General features: G+C 39.9%; 1 protein-coding gene across 5 annotated transcripts; it reads left to right on the forward strand.

The window, feature by feature from the left end:
* The first annotated feature begins 2623 nt into the window (after positions 1-2623).
* On the forward strand, positions 2624-21576 carry prrc1 (proline-rich coiled-coil 1). Of its 5 annotated transcripts, XR_007813812.1 has the most exons (10): positions 2624-2720; positions 3408-3525; positions 4097-4462; positions 8597-8766; positions 10324-10426; positions 10510-10673; positions 15653-15756; positions 16168-16222; positions 18483-18585; positions 19250-19295. XR_007813812.1 is itself a non-coding variant. In XM_018673606.2 (9 exons), exons 2-9 carry the CDS (start codon positions 3429-3431, stop codon positions 19457-19459), a joined length of 1317 nt encoding a protein of 438 aa, XP_018529122.1. In that variant the 5' UTR covers positions 2624-2720; positions 3408-3428; the 3' UTR covers positions 19460-21576. The 5 variants fall into 5 exon arrangements, 4 of the variants coding, with proteins under 4 accessions (XP_018529122.1, XP_018529124.1, XP_018529126.1 ...); XM_018673606.2 differs by lacking the exon at positions 16168-16222 and having other exon boundaries at positions 19250-21576; XM_018673608.2 differs by lacking the exon at positions 16168-16222 and having other exon boundaries at positions 8600-8766; positions 19250-21576.
* Positions 21577-22612: the final 1036 nt, after the last annotated feature.

The raw sequence follows: 22612 nt of genomic DNA on the forward strand, positions 1-22612 counted from the left end.
AGAGAAAAAGGAGCTGTTTTCATTAATGCTTTGGGGGAGAATAAGGCTTTTTTTCACATTATGTCACATGATGTCAGTAATGGGCTTCCCAGGCTCTGGCACAGTGCACAGTGCAGTAGCGACTCTGGGCAGTTTTTAGCCCACAACATTTCTTACAGTTACTGTTTATTTGTGCACATTCCAGCCTGTTTCCAGTCTCTATGATGCCAGACAGACTCAACATTTGGATCCACCTTTATTGATGTTAAACTTGACCCCTGAGGGAGTTCATGATTTCGTTTATAATAGCTGAAAGAACTAATAAACAAAAAAACCTGTACCTGAATTATTTAGTGAGCGAAAACAGTGTTTATTTCAAATGAGAAGCTCAGAGCAGCAGAGTGGTGAAGATGACATGAGTCTCTTGTTGTACTGATGGAATTAGTGCTGTGGAAATAGACATTATACTGAATTTATCACGTGAACTATTGGACTACTATATATACAGCTCTGGAAAAAATTAAGAGACCACTGCAAAATTATCAGTTTTTCTTATTTTACTATTTATAGGTATGTGTTTGAGTAAAATAAACATTTTTGTTTCATTCTTTAAACTAATGACAACATTTCTCCCAAATTCCAAATAAAAATATTGTCATTTATAGTATTTATATGCAGAAAATGACAAATGGTCAAAATAACAAAAAAGATACAGTATTTTCAAACCTCAAATAACGCAAAGAAAACAAGTTCATATTTATTTAGAAACATCACAATACTAATGTTTTAACTTAGGAAAAGTTCAGAAATCAATATTTGGTGGAATAACCCTGATTTTTAATCACAGCTTTCATGCATCTTGGCATGCTCTCCACCAGTCTTTCACATTGCTGTTGGGTGACCTTATGCCACTCCTGGCGCAAAAAAAAATTCAAGCAGCTCAGCTATGTTTGATGGCTTGTGACCATCCATCTTCCTCTTGATCACATTCCAGAGGTTTTCAATGGGGTTCAGGTCTGGAGATTGGGCTGGCCATGACAGGGTATTGATCTGGTGGTCCTTCATCCACACCTTGATTGACCTAGCTGTGTGTCATGGAGCACTGTCCTGCTGGAAAAAAGCAGTCCTCAGAATTGGGGAACATTGTCAGAGCAGAAAGAAGCAAGTTTTCTTCAAGGATAACCTTGTACGTGGCTTGATTCATGTGTCCTTCGCAAAGACGGATCTGCCCGATTCCAGCCTTGCTGAAGCACCCCCAGATAATCACCAATCCTCCCCCAAATTTCACAGTGTGGCTTGTGGGCCTCTCCAGGTCGCCGTCTAACCATCAGATGACCAGGTGTTGGGCAAAGCTGAAAATTGGACTCATCAGAGAAGATGACCTTACTCCAGTCCTCTATGGTCCAATCCTTATGGTCTTTTGCAAACCTCAGCCTGGCTCTTCTTTGCTTCTCATTGATGAAGGGCTTTTTTTCTAGCTTTACGCAACTTGAGCCCTGCCCCTAGTAGCCTGTTTCGAACCGTTCTCGCTGTTCACTTCACCCCATCTGCCGTTTGCTATTCTTTTTGTACGTCACTTGATGTCATCCTGTGGTTGCTGAGTGACATTCGAATGAGTTGATGGTCATCCCGGTCAGTGGAGAGTTGTTTTCGCCCTCTGCCAGCCTGTAGCTTTGTTGTCCCCAAAGTCTGCTGCTTGACCTTGTTCTTATGAACTGCCGTCTTACAAATTTTAAGGATGGAAGCAACCTGACGCTCACTGTATCCCTTTCTGCCAGTAAAGCCAGAATTGAACCCTTCTTTTCCTCACTCAAAACTTTTCTTTTCAACTCTTTTGGCATGGTCAGTAGTTATTTTTTTTATTTCAATTACTTTTGAGGTACTACTAGCACTGTTTTTGCCACCCAGCTGGTCCTATTGCAAGATGATAGTGATGACCACAGCAGTGGTTTTTATACCTTTCCTTGTTAAACAAGATTTGGTTCAGGTGATCACCTAATCAATACCTCATTAAGTAGAATGAGGTGTGCTTGTGTTGGAATTCAACAGACACTAGAATGGAATGGCTGTTAAACATGTAGAGATGCTGATTTCAGAAAAAATTGAAGTGGTCTCTTAATTTTTTCCAGAGCTGTATATATATACATAAGACATACAAAAGATGACAAGATAAATGTTATTAATATATCTTAAATTAAGAGTTAGCCACTTGAAGGATTAAGGAGCAAGTTGTTTGACAGTTAAATGGGAATATTTTAACACTATGAGATTTCATTCTGTTTTTTATTTTTATTTTTTTATTTTATTTAGTTTTTGTAGTAAATTAACAAGCTTTGTAGTCATGTTTTTTTCCTTTTATTTCGCACTAGTGCAACTGTAGACTATGTGTTATACAGTAATTTGTGAAAATGTCATTGAAAATTTGCCTCTAATCTGGACATGTCATTAATTGTTTAGTTTAAAATTACACACTACTGTGTCTCTAAAAAATACATAAATGTTTTTTAAAATTAACACATCTTTTGTCAACTGTCTGTGTAATATGAATCCGCTAATTGATCAGAGAGGAAGTATTTTTAAAGTGATTTAGATTAAGAATTGACTACGAGGGGGTGGGGGTAGTTATCCGGGCGCTCCCGGTAATGGGAGGAGTCACGGTCGAGCATACGTGGCAACACAAGACGTCATCACAGTGGGTCGGTGGTTCCTCCATGGGTGCGGTGAGTTAGTCCTGCTAGCAGGTCAGTATTTTAGTTGCACACATTATACACTGACGCTTGTTTCGTGGAGAATTAGGTCCTAATATAGAAGTCGCTTCTTCCGTGTTCACATGTTTGCTTTGCTCGAGCTGAGTGTGTTTAGACACATGGACAGCTGAGCTGGAAACTGCCGCGTGCAGGGATAGAGGAAGCTAATACTGACTTCAGCTCAAACGCCAAAATTTCGATGTTGTGTCGCTTATAATCAAACACACGTCGCTGGTGAAGCCTATCATACAGAAAGTCTTAACTAACCTCCCATTGGTTATAATTAGCTCTTAAACATTTTCATTTGATGTATTTATATTGTGCAGTAGTGATCCATACTCCAAAGCAAATCTTTGCTGTGGACAGAGAAAGTTAACTTGTGTGAGTGCATGTGATGGATGGACCGGTTTAATCTTTTTCTCAAATACCAATTCTGATATAGTTGCTAAACATAGAGATGAATAATAATTTAAAAGAAACGTGAAACGAAACGAAAAAATGTTAAATACTGGCCACAGTATTTAAAGTTAACCATTATTTATATGTAGTATAGGGTCAATATCGATCTCCTTCACAAGGTTTCATGGATAGATGCTTCCTCAGTTGATGTGACTAGTGAAAAAACAAGTTGAACACATCTTAATTCATCACGTCTTACTGCAGCTATATTGTGGGTTTAAGTGTAGGTATAAGGCTGAGAAGATGATGGAAGAGAGTGGGATTGAGACTACGCCACCTGCCAGTCCTACACTTCCTCTGACTGTGGCTGCCACAGTCAGTGCCCCACCAGTGACCATAGGTAAGACATGACCTGTCAAGTGTTCCTGTGTGAGCAGAGCAGGTTCCCTCTGCTGCAGCGGACTTCCAGTCATCATTAAGTCAAGTCCACCTTTTAGGCACTCATTTGCTATAGTTCACAGCACTATGAAAGTCACTGGACTGGTAATCCATGTCAAAACTCCATTATTATGACATAGGCATTCTGACCTCCTAGAGTAAAGCTATCTGGAAAAATTTATTTTTTCTCTTATGATAAAAGTTATGTCTTAATGTAAAATACATGATATATCACTGCTGAATTGAAAAATTATTGATTATTGAAGAATCAGATATTGACAATTAGTATCTGTTTCATATGTCCAGTACTGGTTGAGCTATATTATTTGCAATCTCCCCATAATATTAGTTCCCACAGGACCACTCAGAAAAAGTAAAAAAGGGGAATTAATTGTTGGCTTAGATGGGTTGCACAGGTAGGATTGCATAGGTCTCTCCAAGTTTATTATTATAGCTTACTCTGAGCTCTTAGGTCTAAGGTATAACTTTAGTGATTATAGTTTCAGGTCTGTCCTTCCTTCTGTCCTTCCCAGGCACCAGCACCATCTCCATGGGTTCCCTCTCAGTCTCCACCACTCTTCCCCCTGTTCCCTCCCCCTCTGCCTTCAACAGCCCTCTGGCCTCACCCCCTTCCCTCTCCTCCCAGTTTCCCCCTCCCTCCACACTCACTTCTCCCTTCACCAGCAGCTCTCCCTTCCCTCCCTCCGCCTCCCCCTCTCTGCCTCCACTGGCCTCCCCCATCAGACCACTTCAGCCCTCAGCTGTGTGCGCCCCTCCCATAGGCCCACCCATATCCAGCTTCTCCATGAGTGCAGGATACGACATCACACGGGGTCATGCTGGTCGAACACCGCAGACACCACTGATGCCAACGTTCTCCAGTCCTTCCACCATGCCAGGTAAGAGCCACACTTTTCTTGGCTGTATAGTTGTTAGCTCGTCCAACTCTACTAAAATAATACCACTGAAACTACGAAACTCAACATAGATATGTATAAATAAACCTAGTAGTGGTGAGTGATGATAATAGGCGACAAGCCACAAAAATAACAAGAAGTTATTCAAAGCTTAAGTCAACTGTCAATCTGTAATGGAAGAGATGTCCAAACACATTGACAGGGAACCTGAAGATGACACGCTGGGTAAAGTTGACCATGACCATGACCAGGACCTCCAAGAAGAGAGGAATTGACATCATCTAAAATGGACCTTTAGGTGGAGATAAAGCAAGAAATAGTCTCGCTCAGGCACAATATTGAGCACAAACTCAGTATCAAAGAATTACAAGAGCAAAAAACAAGTTAACAAAAGCCCAGGGCCACATAGCTGAGTTGGAGGAGTGGAACATGGAGGCAAGTGAAGTGCTGCTGAAGGTGCTAACTCAGACTCAACACATGCAAGACAAAATAACTGACCTCGAATGAAGGTTGCAGAGAAATAATATCCGCACCTTTGGTCTACCTGAAGAATCTGAAGGAAGCTCCATTACCAACTACTTGGGGAAAGGATCTGGAGCTTCCTGAAGGAATTTGCCTGCAGATCCAATGCACCAGCAGAGCTCCCCATTTAAACCAAGTGCAAGCAGCCCTCTAACACGCATTTGTATGTTAACTTACTGTAGGAGCTTGAGAAGTTAATGGCTTCAGTAATTTCATTCAGTTCATTCTATTGCAGACTGAGAAAGGATATGTTAAAATGTTGGACAATTTTAGGCAGCGGGGAAATCCATTTATTAGGTATAGTTGTGAGCCCTCATTGGAGATGAGAATCTCCTGTCCACCCATCAACAGGGACATTGGGGTAAATAGAGTGACCCCCATGTGGAAGTGCCATGTTGTTCATATTGATTTTGAATACACAGTTGTGTAGCTTTATTTACATGGAGACGGAACAACATGCCATGTAACAGTCTGAAGATATTATTGCTAAACTGATACTCCACTAAAGGAAGAGTCATAACAAAACTGAAAAAGTTATAAATCTAAATCTAAATATAAAAGGTATAAATCTCATTCCTGCCCCCCGTCCCAGACAGAAGAATAAAAATGAAAATGATACAGCTTTCGGAACTCTAATTCAACTGTCCCTTCATTAAGATACAGATGGTGACAAATTAAAGGAAAAACCAACATAAAGGGTAAATAGACTGCTTTTTGTAGAGCTTTTCTAGTCATGTCGATCACTGAAAGTGCTTCACACTACAGGTAACATTCACCCATTCACACACATTAATAGAGTACTCACATGCACACATGTCAGTCACACACATTCACACACAGCATGGCTTTGGGGGCAGTTTGGGGTTCAGTATTAGAATACTTCGGCACACAGACTGGAGGAGCCTGGGATCGAACCTGCCACCCTTACCATCAGTGTGGAAACATGTCGGTCAAATGATTCACATCATTTTCTTACTCATCAAATGGTTCAGTGAACCTCCGTGTTTTTAAATGTTTATTTGATCTACCAGTATCTTAGTGAAGGAAAAGCTGGAAAGTGAACCACTTACACTAAGATTACACTACATTATTTTAGGCCTGGTTTTCCACTTGCTGACATCACTATTTGTGAACTGTTCAAATACAAGAGACAAGACCAACTCGCATCACATATTAGTACAATAAGCTATAATAAGTGACAAAATTAAGAGTATTTAAAATAAACTGTATTTTAATAGGAATTATGGCAATGACAGATAGAAAATGACAGTGGTTATTATCAACAGTGTAAGCAGTAATTTTCTTTGAGGATCCATGTCACCTCTCGTGTGTGTTTTCATGAAAAAACCTACCTTACAGACCACACAGAATTGATGGGGATTCCTCCTCTTGAAAGATGTTATAATATGCATTCCCCTGTTATTGATTGGTCATTTAGTGTGTAAACCACAACAATTTCAAAATTCCTGATTACAGGATTAAGATTAAGATTGTGAATTTGATAGACAACGTGGCTGCTGCACGAGATACTCAGCTAAACATGAGAGAGGCGGCTGTACTTGAGCATACAGTGGTAAATTAGTGTCTACAAACTATACAACATCACTGCCACTAGCCTGCAGACATTCATTTTGTTATCAGAAGGCTAAAATATTAAGTCCTGTTTTTTATGTCATTTCACAAGTGTTATTCTCAATTGGCCGCTTAAAACCTTTTGTCAATTTCATGTCACTTGTATTTCAGTCAAAGTCTCGTTACGTGTGTGGTTAACATTACTTTTACACTCTGCCAGCTATAATTTCAAAACAAGTAACTGGCATGTCGAAACATCAGTGAAACCACACAAACTCCCCAGATCCCAATCTGATCCAGTATCTGTGGGACCTTTCTAATATTGTGTAGGTTCCTCCTCATATTGGAGGCCATGCTTGGTCTACAGCAATGTTAAGGTGGGTGTAGGGCTGGGAGATATGGGAAAAAATTCATATCACAATATGATTTTTCATATCAGTCGATATTGATATATATTACAATATAAATCAATCACTATTTTTGTCGAACTTTAGAGGTTCCCTTTTACCCCTGGGTGTGATGTGAAGATACCATAAGGTCAATTTTAGGGCTGTGCCCTAAATGTTGACCATTTGATGCATCAATTGGGAAGACCCTGATTCAACTCACAGAATGTCAGTGTCAGTTGTTCCACTTTTTTTAATTGCCTCACGACAGGCTCTAAACTTTACAACCACATCTTGTTTTGAAATGACCAAACCACAAACTAATTGTAAATGTTAAATACTTGATTACAATGGAGGGCAGAGTGAGTGCGATGCAGGCAGTGTGAGTCGCTCTGCTCCTGTGTCAGGTGAGAGTTGTATGCTTGTCACGAGAACGGACACAGCTAAAGCTGAAACTACCAGCGATATGAGTTAAAAGTGGCTGACGGTGTCAGAGACCAAGGCGCCAACTTTATGTCTGCAGCGTCTCTGCTGTATATATTTTCTAGCAGTGGCCTGCTGCGGGACAGTTATTGCCGCTGCTGCTATAGCCTGTTATAAATTTGCGAAATACCCGCTTGAGCCGAGAGGGAGAGAGAGAAAGAAGAGACAAAGGGAGCAATGAACTAGCTAACATTAAGTCAGACTTGTATTTATATTTTCTACTGGGACCACTCCCAAATTCAACAGTTTTTATCAGCCGTATCTGTCTACCAGTTCTCTGTACCTGTCAGTCCTCTGTCATTCGGGCCTGTGTCTGTTGGGGCATCTTCTCCAGTAACGCTGTCGCTAGAGTTTTCATTATCATTTTCTGTCATTTTCTCTTTTATCTTGCTCCTACTCCTGGCGTATAGGTGTGCAGGGCTGCAGTATCCAAAACATTAGCATTAGTGTGTTTACTCCTGCGCTCTGTGCTGTGTGCATCAACCTAACCTGACGTGTCCCCTAACGCTGTTCCAACCTCTTGATTGGTTCGGCACTATTCTCATTATCATTGGCTTTTCATACTGTCTGTCAAAACAGGTGGAATGAGTTCTGTCAACATCGTTATCAACCATATCTTATGTGTCTATCAAGGAAAGGTTCTATCGTGGTATATATCGTTATTGTGTTATTGCCCAGCCCTAGGTGGGTGTTATGTGTCAAAGTATCATCGAGATGAATGAAGGACCCAAGGTTTCCCAGCAGAACATTGAATTGTAGCAAGATGATCAGTCAATTATTCACTTCACCTGTCAGTGCTTTTAATGTTGGTGGCTGATTGGTGTGTATAAATAGTTTTTATTTCTTTTGAACAATGTAAATACTAAACCATGGCTTTAAACATCCCTCCAGTGATTAGACATTAAACCTGTATAAAATCAGAGGACACAGATGACACAGATATAAAAGAAATGGTCAAAATCAAAGCAGCAGAAGCTGCGATTTCCTGACTATTAGTCACACACACAAACTCTGTGAACAATGTATCCTCCAACAGGTAGCATCTTTCATTACATTTTCATTTCATTGTTTGCCTTTACATAGTCCTCCTGTAACATTGAAAGTTGGTACATTTTCAGTTGTCAATGTGGGTTTTTCTTCCCCTTTTTTCTAGAAGTTGTCCCATCATATCTTCCAGGCGTAGTGTCCAACGCCATGGTTCAGCAGCCAGCCATGACAGGGGGATTAGATACTGGATCTCCCATAACCTTCCCAGAGGAGCAGGAAGATCCCAGGGTGTCTGGAGAAATCAACACTGGTGGAGGCATCTGGGGCTTCATCAAGGTAATACCACTCCAATCAACTGTGGAGTGACACAACTTGTGGGTTGACACATTCCAAACTTGCATGCATGATTTAACTTCACTGCAAACTAAATCTCACAGAAGCTTAGTTTAGGTTCACTGGGTGAAATCAATAAAAACGGGAAGAAACAGATGACTTAGAAACAAACAAAAAAATAAGCAAAAATAAAGAAAAGAAAACTAGTCCGCCCGTTACTGGTTCACTTGCCAGGGCGGACTAGACAGAAAACACAAACTCAGACCAGAGCCATTAATTAACTATGGCAAGAGCAGCTAACCCCAGTTGTTCTGCAAAAAAACAAACGTGTTACACATCTTAAAACACTTTTATTAATCCAACATTAAAAATCACAATGATAAAATATTAAAACTAAACTTAAAATACCTGAGACGTCGATCTATCTACTATGCTACCGATGACCAATCATTTCCCACCCAACAGGTGAAACAGATGGGACACTGTTAAATAACAATAATTATCAGACTCGAATTCAAATTTAAGAACTTAAAAGACAACACACTGTCCTGTCCAAATAAAGGCAAAGGCAGGCCCCAAAAAATTATTATTAAAAAAAAAACACACACACTAAGGCCTACCCATTGTTCCTGCACACCAGCATGGAATGAGGTGTACACCTGCCTCATTCCCCTGACTTGAACCACAGTTGCTACCTGTGTTCCCCCTACAGGTAGCCCTATATCTATGTAATACACGTTAATACACTACCACAAATGTAATAGTCAGCATTTCGGGGACAGCCTTAGAACCTTACACAGTTTTTTTTACCATACCTGACGAGCTCAAATAGACACAAGGAAATTACAGACTCGATCAACTACCGCTTAGTCAAACATTCAGTTTAATTCATTCAGTTTTATTTATATAGCACCAAATCACAACAGAAGTTACCTCAAGGCAGGTCTAGACCATACTCTTTAAGATATGGCCTGTCCTATATCAGGCACCATTATATTTTCTGTTCCGCTTCCTCGTGTATCGGGTAAATTAGTACATAAAACATGTTGGGGAAAAAAATCATGATCATCATTTTGTCCAGAATCATGCAGCCCTAGTGGTAATGGTGAAAACATTTCTAAATAACCTATAACCTGTCTTTTGTATTTTTGTAATTTCATATTACTTACCTACCAGTATATACAAATATCATTATACCTCATCCACAAGGATCCAATTTTAACCCATACATAGATTGGTAGTGATCTAGTCAACTCAAGGTGATTACTTACCTGCACAGATTCATTTTCTAAACCTTGTTTTATCAAAGTAATAGGAAAATGAAGTATTACACGTGATGTGAACTGTGGCCTTAACAAAAAATGAAGTTGTTTCATTTTCATTGTGTTGATAGTTAGTGGTTAATGTGATTTCAGATATACACAAATTGTGACAATACGATTAATCTGTGTTAATGTTTTTTTTTTTTTTTTTTTTTTTAAGTACTAACTGTGTTATGCTTTGGAAGTCATGCACTGCTCAGTGACAGTCATGTCATATGCTTTGACTTTGTGTCCTCAGGGAGTAGCAGGTAACCCTGTAGTAAAGACAGTCCTGGACAAAACCAAACACTCTGTGGAGTCCATGATCACCACTCTGGATCCTGGCATGGCTCCATACATTAGTAAGTCATCCTGCTCTCATCTTTTCTACATTACCATGTAATGAAAAAATCTCAGTAAATGTTACTGTGTTATTGCTTCCCAGAGTCTGGTGGGGACATCGACATTGTGGTGACTTCAGATAAGGAGATGAATGTCGAGGCAGTCAGAGATGCTTTCCAGGAGGTTTTTGGAATGGCCATGGTGACTGGAGAGCCTGGTCAGTCCAACATTGCCCCGCAACCTGTGGGCTATGCAGCTGGTATCAAGGTCAGTTCATTGCACTTCTCCAACCTGCTTTTTACTTTTGTAATTTTCAGTAATAACAAATAACAACAGAACTACTGTAGATTACATTTGTGGTGGAATTTTGCATGCTTTGTAATAACAATGATTTATCTTATACTTTATGTAATTAGTAAATACCTTCCTGAAGAGGAAGATGGCAAATGGTATCTTCATTAGCACAGGAGATTACGCCCAGTTATAAATTCCTGAGATGGGTCACTGCCTTTTATTGTACCCCAAGTGTTTACTCAGTTGTAGAGAAATGTTCTGTGAAAGTTCAATCAGAGGGCCAGAGGCATATCACAAAGTATAAAAAAAGAGGTGAAACGTTTGGTCATGGGGCACACCTCTGAACTGCTTACTGCCATGTGGTTCTGTGTGTCGCTTCCTCTCTAGAGATTAAACATTTTGGTGCATGCTACCTTGCCAGTCTTGTTTTTTGACCCTCTACAGGCAGACCAGGAAATTTGTTTTAGCTGTATTGTTACACCCAGTGTGGCTCCTGTCCTATACTGGGATTCACAGCCAGCTAAACTCTTTCTGACATCATGCCCTCCAAGGAACAGGCAAAGTTGTGGTTGGACAGGATTTAATGCCAAAAATTGTGAAACTGAAAAGAGGCATAAAGTACACAGAGCATCAGTTAACAACTGATACAAACACGTTGTCATTTAAATGAGTCGACGTGTAATACCGGAGATGGCGGATCTAGTATTTACAGATCTACGGCAGAGCATCAGAGCATCATCTCGATAGTTGTATTAACAAAATTACCTAGATCGTGTCAAATGCTATGAAACAGTTTGCACTATAACAATGATAAATAATAATAGTTCACTCACTTATATTGAGGATTGAACACCCATGAACATCTCTGATTGAGGAGGTAGTTATCTACAATCATCTTACCAGGTTTCAGAGGATCCAGCTTCAGCTACCTGGATGCACCAACAAAGTTGGTCCCACAGTCTGACCTCAGCTGCTCTTTCTCAGTGTAGGCTAATCTGGCTTTAGCAGCCTGTGCTTCCGCTTGAGCTTGTGCTGCTGCCATACTTGCTCTGCTTGATGTAGCTGACCTTCTCGAAGCTCCTGCTGATGATCTAACAGTCAGCCTTCCTGAAGATTTTGAGGACTTGAAGGAGTGAGCGGCGATTGATCTGGTCTCCTAAGGCTTTATTAGGTTCTGTGTGAGCAAACAAAGGCAAAAAGGCGAAAGTCATCTTAACTCCATTATTACTCGATCTCTGTGTAAAATGGGATAGTGTCTTCAATAAAATGTGCCTCATCCTAAGAAAATCCCACACAAGGTTAGGTGTCTGTCAGATGGTTGTGTTACTGTTTGGTCTGAATTAGGGCCGATTTTTCATAATTAACAAAGAGTGTGATTACTTTTACAGCAGAGAGTCAGTGGATGTGTTGTTACACTTTTTTAGCTTTTTTAGCTGCCTCACAGTTCTCACACAGAGCACTGCAAAAGCAACAGAGTGACAGGCTGTAAACTTTACAACTGAATCTTGTCTTGAAATAACCAAACCGCAAACTAACTGTGGAGTTAGACACTTGATGAAAACAGAGGACAGAGCAACAGCGCGATGCAGGCAGTGTGAGTCGCTCCGATTCTCTCCACTCTGGTGTCATTTTATTCCTGAATGCCCATCCATGAGAACGGACACAGCTAAAGCTGAAACTACTGGTGATATGACAACTTAAAAGTGGCTGACAGTGTCAACAGGCCAGCAAGAGAGATAACTGAGCTGTGATTATAAATTTGCAAAATACCCAGTTGAGCCGAGAAGGAGAGAGAGAAGGGAAGAGAAAAAGAGAGGAAATGGTAGGAGAACTAGCAAACATTATGTTAGGTTTGTATTCCTATTTTGTGATTTCTACCGGGATAATCCTGTAGAGTTTTAATCAGCTGTGTCTGTCTCTACCGGCTCTCTGTGTGCCTGTCAGTCTCCTGTCATTCCCCCTCAGTGTATCAGCATCTGAATGACCGATGTAAAGTTACTACAAAAAAGGTGCCAGAAGCCATTACTCCAAAAGCAACATAAAAAAGCCAGATTGCAGTTTGCAAGTGCACACAGGGACAAAGACCTCAATTTTTGGAGACATGTCCTGTGGTCTGATGAAACTAAAAAAACTGTTTGGCCATAATGACCACCCTTGCACCACCCTTGAAGAAGGGGGAAACTTGCAAGCCAGAGAACACCATCCCAACTGTGAGGTACGGGGTGGCAGCATCATGTTGTGGGGGTGTTTTGCTGCAGGAGGGACCGGTGCACTTCACAAAATAGATGGCATCATGAGGAAAGGACATTATGTAGAAATATGGAAGCAACATCTCAAGACATCAGCCAGGAAGTTAAAGCTTGGGCGCAAATGGACAATGACCCTAAGCATACTGCCAAATTAGTTACAAAATGGCTTAAGGACAACAAAGTCAATGTTTTGCAGTGGCCATCACAGCCCTGATCTCAATCCCATAGAAAATTTGTGGGCAGAGCTGAAAAGGCATGTGCGAGCAAGATGGCCTACAAACCTGACACCAGTTCTGTCAGGAGGAATGCCACAATTCCAGCAAACTATTGTGAGAAGCTTGTGGATGGATACCCAAAATATTTGACCCAAGTCATACAATTTAAAGGCAATGTTACCAAATACTAAGGAAATGCATGTAAACTTTTGACTTTGAAGAAACTAAAAGAAAATTCTCTTTCTCATTATTCTGGCATTTAGCAAATAGAAATAATTTTGTTAATCCTAACTGACCTGCAACAGGAGAAGTTTAGTCTGATTTAATGTCAGACAGTGAGAAAAAAAGTTGTGTCTTTTTATGACTGGTTGCTTTTCAGGAGACTGTGCAAGACATGCACTGTTGAAATTAGGAAAGCCAAAGCCAATCACTTTCTCACACACTCATTAAGGACTCAAAAAACCATCAAGTCCTTAATGCAAAATTACATAGTGATGGAGTTGCCACAATGCATTGTGAAGGACTCGCAGAAAATCTCAAACAAGGCTGAAATACTTGGGTGTTTTAATGAGCATTTTATAGCATCAGGGTCCTTGTTCAACTCAACAAATTCTTCCTACATGAGTCCCCCAGCTGTCTTGTCGGAAAGTAACATCTTAAATCAGCGTTTCAGTTTTGCTCCTTTTACAGTTATGGAGGTACGTAAGCACTCAGGCTCCTGAACACTAAAAATCAGCTGGTCCTAATAAATTGGAGCATTACTTTTTACATTTAGCATCTGATTTATTGCACCTCCCCTGACCTATTTTTTAATTTGTCTGTAGCAACCAATGTAATCCCAAGCATTTGGAAATCTGCCTTTGTCCTACCAATGTTCAAAGGAGGTGACCCCACTGTCCTGAACAACTACCGGCCCATTTCCACACTTTCTGTTGTAGCAAAGGTTTTGGAATCTCTCATTTGCAATCAACTCAAGGAATTTCTTCATTATAATAGCACCTTATCTGATTTCCAATCTGGTCTCAGAAAAAGACACAGCACAACAGCAGCAGCTAAGTAAACACTAATAAACGATATCATCGACTCCCGTTGCAACAGACAGCATTGTGCAGCTCTATTCATCGACCTATCAAAAGCATTCGACACCATGGACCACACACTTCAGAAACAAAGGCTACTGAGCATTGGTTTATCTGAACACTCAGTTGGCTGGTTTGGTTTTAGGACCTCTCCTATCCTACAACGTTGACCGTAACATTTCAAATGCAAATTTTCATTTTTATGCCGATGACACAGTTTTGTATAGCTCAGCATCCACACCCAACCTGGCTCTCACCCAACTTCAAACAGCTTTTAATACAGTACAATCAAACAATTTAGAGTGGTCTTCTTTGTCCAGTCGCAGACTAAAACACTTGCATGTGCTTGTCTATAAATCTATCTTAGGTCTGCTTCCATCATATCTCCAGATTCACATCAGTCAAAAAACTACAGGCAGTTACAGTCTTCAGTCCCAGGACCTCCTCTTATTATCTGAACAAAGGGCTCGTACTGAACTGGAAAAAAAGGCATTTAAATATGCAGCTCCCTCTTTGTGGAACACTCAGCAAAATGTCCTGAAACTGAAAAAGCTAGTTTCACTGGATACTTTTAAAGTGATTTTGAATGAGTTGGAGGATGCAACATCTGGCTGTCAGTGTTTTGTCTGACTAATATCTGGAACTGCTTTGATGTCCTTGATAATTAGTTGCTTTTAAGATCATTTTTCTTATGTACTTTGTATTTTGTATATTTATATGTCTCTATGAATGATTGCAACTCTGTAATCTATACTACTTCTGTCTTGGCCAGGACACTCTTGCAAAAGAGATTATTAATCTCAATGCGTTTCTTCCTGGTTAAATAAAGGTTAAATAAATAAAAAAAATATATAGGGTATGTAAACTTCTGGCTTCACTTTGAAAATTATGTTGCAAATCAAATTGCAATCACAATATCTGTCAAATTGCAATTAGATTTTTTCCCAAAATTAGCCCTAGTCTGAATTCTGAAGAGCATTCTCTGCCACAGCTAATCCTCACATTTAAGAAGTTGTAACTATAAAAATTACTGAAACAATTTATTGATTATTAAAATACAGTAGTTGCTAATTAATTTTATAGACTTAAATTGGCTGAGAATTCCAGTTATATTATTATAGATAAATGATCAGAAATTTCTTTTTTACTCTCTCAGGAAACCTGTCTTACATAGACAAGCTGTCTTTTGTTACAATTCCTCCTCTTCCTCTCCTACCAAGATGTGCTACAAGTTGGGTATCTGAACATTTGGGGACCTCTCCTTCTGAATGTTTGGGGGTCAGCTTTGGGGGTCAGCACTACATTTGTTCACACATTTGTGTGTGTGTGTGTGTGTGTGTGTGTGTGTGTGTGTGTGTGTGTGTGGTGTGTGTGTGTGTGTGCGCGCGCGCATGCGCGCGTATGTGCAGGGGGCTCAGGAGCGCATTGACAGTCTGCGCCGGGCCGGTGTGATCCATGAGAAACAGCCAGTGGTCTCTTTGGAAAACTTCATTGCTGAGCTCTTTCCTGACAAGTAAGAAGAAAATATCTGACTTACACCAGCACACAAACATATATACACATGTATTTGTAATACTTTCAAAATTCTCCTCCCTGTCTCAAATAGTCCCCGTTTGAGCACAAATTTGCTTTGCTCTTGCTCAAAACTGTTTGTCTGCACTACATATATTGTTGCTTGCACAAATGCTCCAGTTTGAGTCCCTTTCCTTGTGTTCAGGCTGCTTCTGTGCACTTGTGAAACTTCTGCTCTCAGATTTCTGTTCTCACACACTGATTTTTGTATCAATAACTCAGATGTCGAGATATCCCTACCAACAGAATTCCAGGTCTGACACTGAACACAGTGAAATCATGAATGCGTCCGTGTGAACAGCTGTTAGGGACGCTTATTTTACAGGTTCAGCTGATAACTCTTATCCTACAGGTTTACCCAGGTTCAGCAGACTCACAGCATGGAGCACCAAAGTCAGGGACCTCAAGTAAGTGTTAAAATGATACTTTCTTCAGATTGAATTGGTAAAGTCATATTTGCAACATGGGAATACATCTGTGATACCATTAATGGCTTTTAAGTGTTAATAACACTGAATTATGTGAGCACTGTTGCTAAGCAACAGACAAATCAGTGGACGCTGTTGTGGAAATTTTCAGCTGCATGGTGAAGAATGAAATAGAGACTTCTGCCGGCCGACAAAGTTTTATTTTCCTTGCAAAGAAAAGGTCAGTCACCACCTGAACAGTCAGGAGATGGCAAAAGACCCTGAGCATAGGGACATCTAGACTTTTATGCCTGAGGAACACCCCTCAAGGTGAACAAAAGGTCATTGATCTTTTGGCACCCCTTTGTCTGCCACCGGAAGTGGCACCCCACCCCTAGGGTTATCTTTCACACTTGGGGTATCCTATAGAATTTACATCTTGATGAGAATGTAAACAGGTAAGTGGTCTAGATGTCACAAATGGTCACAAAGAAAGAAATTTACCATTACAACATTAACATGTTTCTCTGTTGTCTGCATTTCAATGTTAATGGGGAAAAGTACCAGCAGCAAAAGTAACGAGGTAACACATTAAGACAGTTTAAAACAAGATGCTGGTTGTGTTTTTTCAAAATGCTAATGTAGCTAATGTAATATGACTTTACCAATTAAATTTGAAGAAAGTAATGGTACCATTACTACCACTGACTTGACAGTAACCACCCAGAAGGACACTGTAAGAAGTAAAGCAAACACACCCACAAGGAGGCAGTAGTGATTTCATTGGTCAGTATCAGACGTGGAATTTTGACAGGGTCATTTTAAGTAAAGTCACAAAAATCCATATGCAAGTGCAGAAGTCAGAGAGCAGACGTTTCATAAGTGCATAGAGGTGCCTGAGCACAAGGAGAAGGACTCAAACTGGAGCTCAGACACAAGCAACCATTGTGCAGACAAACAGTTTTGAGCAGGAGGGACTATCTGAGAGAGGGTGGAGAGTTTTAATGGAAAATATTACAAAATGAATGTTAAATAAAGAAATTATGCCCTTAGACTGAAAGACCATGCTCTTGAATAAAGATAGGAAAGAAACTCCTTGTCAAAGCTGTTTCTTATTTCTTCTGTTTCTTATACCTATTTGAACAGGCTTTTTTATTTATCACGTACACTCACATATACTGAAAACAGAACACAAAATAATAACCCATGTACAGTGGAGCACAACCCTATCCAATAACTCTAATAAACACTACCTATGTGGATTTTGGAAGCTATAGTTTGCGGTAGTTTGTTGTGTAATGGACTGAATCATATTTCATGTGATGTAAACCACATGAAATATGAAAACAGCAGTCTTTTCAGCCTCCATATACATACACTGAAACCTAACAACAAAAAGCAAAGGGGTCAGTGTATAGCTATCATCTGTTGAGTGTGACAAACACTTGCCCACTTACCCCGTTGACCCAGCTTCCTCCTCCTAGGTGAGAATCCAAAGTTCATTTATAAGCTGGTGAATAAAAAAAACATCAGAATGAGGTAAAAATGTGATGTCAGTGACTTTGTATGATTGTTGGTGTCAGACAGGCTTGTCTGACTGTTTCTGTAATTTTCACACACAACACTCTTTCTGAGTTTTTACTCAGAGCCAGAGACAAACAAAAAAAAAAATCAGGATAAGGGACAAAGGACAACCGTGGTGGAGACCAACACCAACTGGAAATGTGTTTGACTCTCTGCTGGACATGGCTCTCACTCTCGTAAAAATGGGGGGAAAAAAGGGATGGATGGGTTGTGCCCCATACTTCCACAGTGTGCCCAACAAGACACCCCGTGGGGCACAGTTGTAGCCCTCTCAAAGTGGTCAGAGACGTTTGAAAACTTTTTCATTGACCTCAGAATGCTTTTCTTGCAGGCTGTTTTTAGGGCTCATTGAATGATTAGTTAAAGGCACTTACTTTTGATGCAGCAGCTTGCACAAAAACTAAAAATGCATTCACCCACAATACACGTGTGTTTATGTAGCATCTGTGTAAACAGTTTTAAAATGTAGCCACTAAAAAGATGAGGTCGGCTATGGTGGGTGGAATTTATTGATAGTTTTACAGTTATCAGTCTCACAGCTTTAATAAAAATCAAGAAGTTATTGTCTGTCCAGCAGCTCATCTGAGTTGTCCATGTATATAATCAGTTCACTTTGTTTAACTATAAATGCTGTCATATAATACATACATGTTCAGAATCCTGTTGTTGTCTCCAGGTGGTTTGACATGGGCTGTTTGATCCTGGAGGACCCTGGTTACAGCATCCGCATCGAGGTCTTCACTCAGGCAACTCCTCTGGCTCTAGATCATGTGCAACAGGTACAAATGCATTGGACCATTAACATTATAACAGGTTGTTTTCCACAGCATACTCACATTAGAAAGAAGAATTGAAACAGTCCTCAAGTAATCCCCCTTTTCTTTAACTAAGGTTTCTGAAAAGAAATTGTTTTAGAGATCTTCTCTTATATTGGAACCAATACAGTATAATTTCTCTCCAGAGCGGTAGAGAACTGGCAGCATAGTGTTTCTATTCATTAGGTTTAGGCACTGCACCTAAGAGTTATAATGCCTCTGATAATATGATTCTTGGTGATGAAGCCTGCTAAATTAACACCATCCTTTTTAGGTCAAATGCAAAAATCATACTTTTTTCTTTTAAGATTAAGTTTTAACTTAAAACTTAAAATAATACAAATGTCTTGTCCTCTTGTACTGCAAAGTATTATGGCCACTGACAAGATGTTTGCCAATGTCACTGTTCTGTTCAGAACTGCTTATCAGATTGTTTGCATCCTGAATGTACTTTTCACTGGCATCTTGCATCCAAACCCCTCACTTCAGTTTTCAATCTCTGCAGCTGCAGCTTGGTTTATCTTCATTGATGAGGACAAATATCTGCTTCAGCCTCAGAAACCTTATTCACTATCACCCAATTCCTCCAGCAACTCATCAGACTGTTTTTGTAACTCTCCCTGTGCAGGCTCAATCCTTGACCCCTTCTGACTACAGCTTGCGCTGGTCAGGTTTGATTGTTCCAGTGGGTGAGGTCCTGGAGCGCAGCCTGCCCAACATCAACAGAGCAGACTGGCATCAAACAATGACAGGCATGACCCAACGCCAGATGATCCAGAGCGCTGCCAAAGCTCTGGCTGGAATCTACAAACAGCAGCTGCCACCCAGGACTGTGTGAGACTGAATTCTTCCAGTTTTTTTCACATACTGGGAGACAGGTGGAGACATGTTGGAATAAAAAGTAGCTGATGGGACAGAGAAGTTCCTCATTGCCCATCATCAGTCCCCCATCTGTCCTTGCAGGGCAAAATCAAATGCCCATTTCTTTAAAGTCATTGATATTTGTGCAGCACACAGCACACATCAGCAGGGTTTTAGAGAAACACTGTAAGATATCAAGTCAGTTTGTTTCCAATTCAGACTTAGAAAGACATAACATAAAGACATAACCCTTAACTGATCATCTCCTCCTATCTGTGTGTATCCAGTGTGTATCATTGACTACCACCATAGACCCTCTGACACACTTGCAATGAGACGGTTGAGGGGATGGATATTTAGTTGGTTCCAATCTGCATTCTCACCACTAGATGCTACTAAATCCTACACGCTGCTCTTTCGATATCACCAACCTTAAGCCAAACTGTGGCAATATTTTGTTTTCTTGTTTAGTTTCTGAATGTTTAAGGTTATTGTAGTGACTTAGATTGACTGTGTCCCAGTTGTATTCTATATCCTAGAGGTTGTCACAGATCCAAAATTTTGGAAAACCTACTTGAACATTACTTGCACCAATTGATTTTTTTAAAGAGAAGAGATCCAGAGAGACCCAAACAGTGAGAGAACATCAACACTTTGACCTGAAACCTGAGACAAGTAGAAAAACATGACCCTATCACACCCAATAAAACTTGATATGATGTGGACCTGCCGTGACGTGGATTGGGTCTTTGATGCTACTAAATCCTACTGTATACTTAACACTGTAAATCTGACTTTGTACTAAAATTGGCAGGGCACTATTTTGGCAATTACTACACAAGAAACTAGTGTGCTGTTTTGTAGTAACAGGAAATGATGCAAGGGATGTGTCTTTTTTTCCTCCTGATATCCTCACACTGCTGCCAATTTCAGACCTTAAAAAGTATATAAAATGTTTTCTAAGGATTTGATTTTGTGTGTTCATTTCTGTTTTCTGAGCTGTTGCTATAACCATCAGTCCACTGTCCACATTTTTAAAGATTACTTCTTGCTGTGAATAACTTTTTACTGGAAAAAATATTACACAAGCATGAATTAACTTGCTGGGAGGCCCTGGGGCTAAAATGAGCCACTAGGCCACAATCAGTAGTGTTTGTGCACTCATTTCCTACACTAATTTATGTAATCCTTCATTGTATGGTAATTTGATCAAGCACAAATTAATTAGGCAATTTTCAGCATGTTCACTTGATAATAAATTGATAAAGGTATTAACTCTAGCCATCTGGTAAGGCCTTTATGTCAGGTGATGTTATGCTTTAGTGGTGCATACATAACTCTCATAAATTGCCACAGAGTGAACAAGGGGTAAAGAATGAACCTTAGAGGTGGCCCCGGGGGTCAGAGGCTAATCAATACTGTGCTGAAAGTGGTTCATTGTTTTGAAGCAGTAACTGCAGTCAAAATGGTGTCATCTGTTGGCCAACCTGTGGTACTGCTTTTGTGTGAAAGGGTTGAAAGAAAGATAATAATGAAACAATGAGTCAGAGGTGAAGTCGTCTCACTGCTCACATTACTGAGATTTAGTATAAAATATCTCATAAAATGAGCATATACAGACATTCTAATTCCACTACACTGATCCTAGTTCCATGCTTCACTCAGTTAATAAGTCCAGCAAGTTTTGTCTGCATACTTCTCTTTCTGTGTGTACTTCACTGATCATCACTCATTTTTCCACTGTGAATGCACTAAAGCCATTTAGAATCAATATATAGTGTGCAACTGGGACACAACTAGAATGGTCTGATGATATATGTTTTAGATATGTGTCAGTTTAAAAACAGTATAATTTCATTCATTTCATATACACATACATATTGATTCTTGCTTGTTTTATTGTAAAATATTTGCCCACCATAACTCTCGTGCTGTATGTACTCATCAGGTAAAAACACATTCTGACCCATGCTAACAGTAACCTGGGCTTTGATCAGAGGGAACTTTGTGAAGTTTGGGGGGGAAGAACATTCTTCGCTGTACTCTGTGTCCTCTAAATGTGCCTTTTTACTCAAATAAAATCAGTCACTTTGTCATGCTGGTTTGTATTAGTGCACACACCTTCAGCCACAATACACTGTAAGCTTTTAGAGGACATTATTCTCTTCTCTCACCATCTCACAACTTCATTTCTAGTATTTACTGAGTATACTCCAAGCACTGCAGAGAGGACATTTGCACTGTGCTTTTTTTTCCAATGTTAGATAATGGTAAGGGTGTTTGAAGACATTCTTTAATGAATGTCTGATGGCAGTATAGCCAAAAGAGGAGCCGCTCTCCATGTAAGTCTAAAAGTTACAGCTGCCTGATTATTGTGCTTCGGCAAAAGATTGGGAGTTCATGAATAAAATTGTCATCTGCTGAGCTCTCAGTTAAAGCTGAGGAGGGCTATATGAGATTTTCTGAGGAGTCAGCTTCATCCTGGCACTGAGATCCTGTGTAAACCTCCTGCCACCCTTGAGCACACTCTTGATTGAGCCTCTGTCACTTGATTCTAACACATTTCATATTTTGGAAGTCAGTGTGTGCCATTATTTTTCTTCATCAGATATGTATTACTTAATAGTAAGGACATGGGGTTCAAACAACCATCTAGAGGAATAAGTGTGACTAATGTGGCATGAATTTTTTTCAGCATGGTGTTCATATCTGCCCTGTAGCTTGGGACAAGCAATTTCAGTAATCCCAATGAGATTCACCACAGTGTTGTAGATATGTCAACAGCTACTGGCCATATTGCTATTTAAGTTTTGGGAATTTGGGAAGTTTGCTGTGGTTAGCTAAAGCTTCTTCCTAAATATAAATGCAATATTCTGAGGAAGCTGATTATATATTATAATGCATATAATGCTCTCAGCCATGCTTTTCATTCTTCTTGCATACATGCCAGATGGATGGTGCAGTTGTCTGGTCAGGTGATGAGTCAGTTCATTGAATATTTTATTCCATCCATCTCAGAAACTGCCATATCACAATTTATTCATGTTCCCTAACATGTTTTATCTGATATGTAATAGCATGCAGAACCATCAGATCATTTTCCGATCTGATGGTTTGCACATCATCAGTA

Source organism: Lates calcarifer, linkage group LG9, assembly GCF_001640805.2.
Source record: "Lates calcarifer isolate ASB-BC8 linkage group LG9, TLL_Latcal_v3, whole genome shotgun sequence".
NCBI lineage: Eukaryota > Metazoa > Chordata > Actinopteri > Centropomidae > Lates > Lates calcarifer.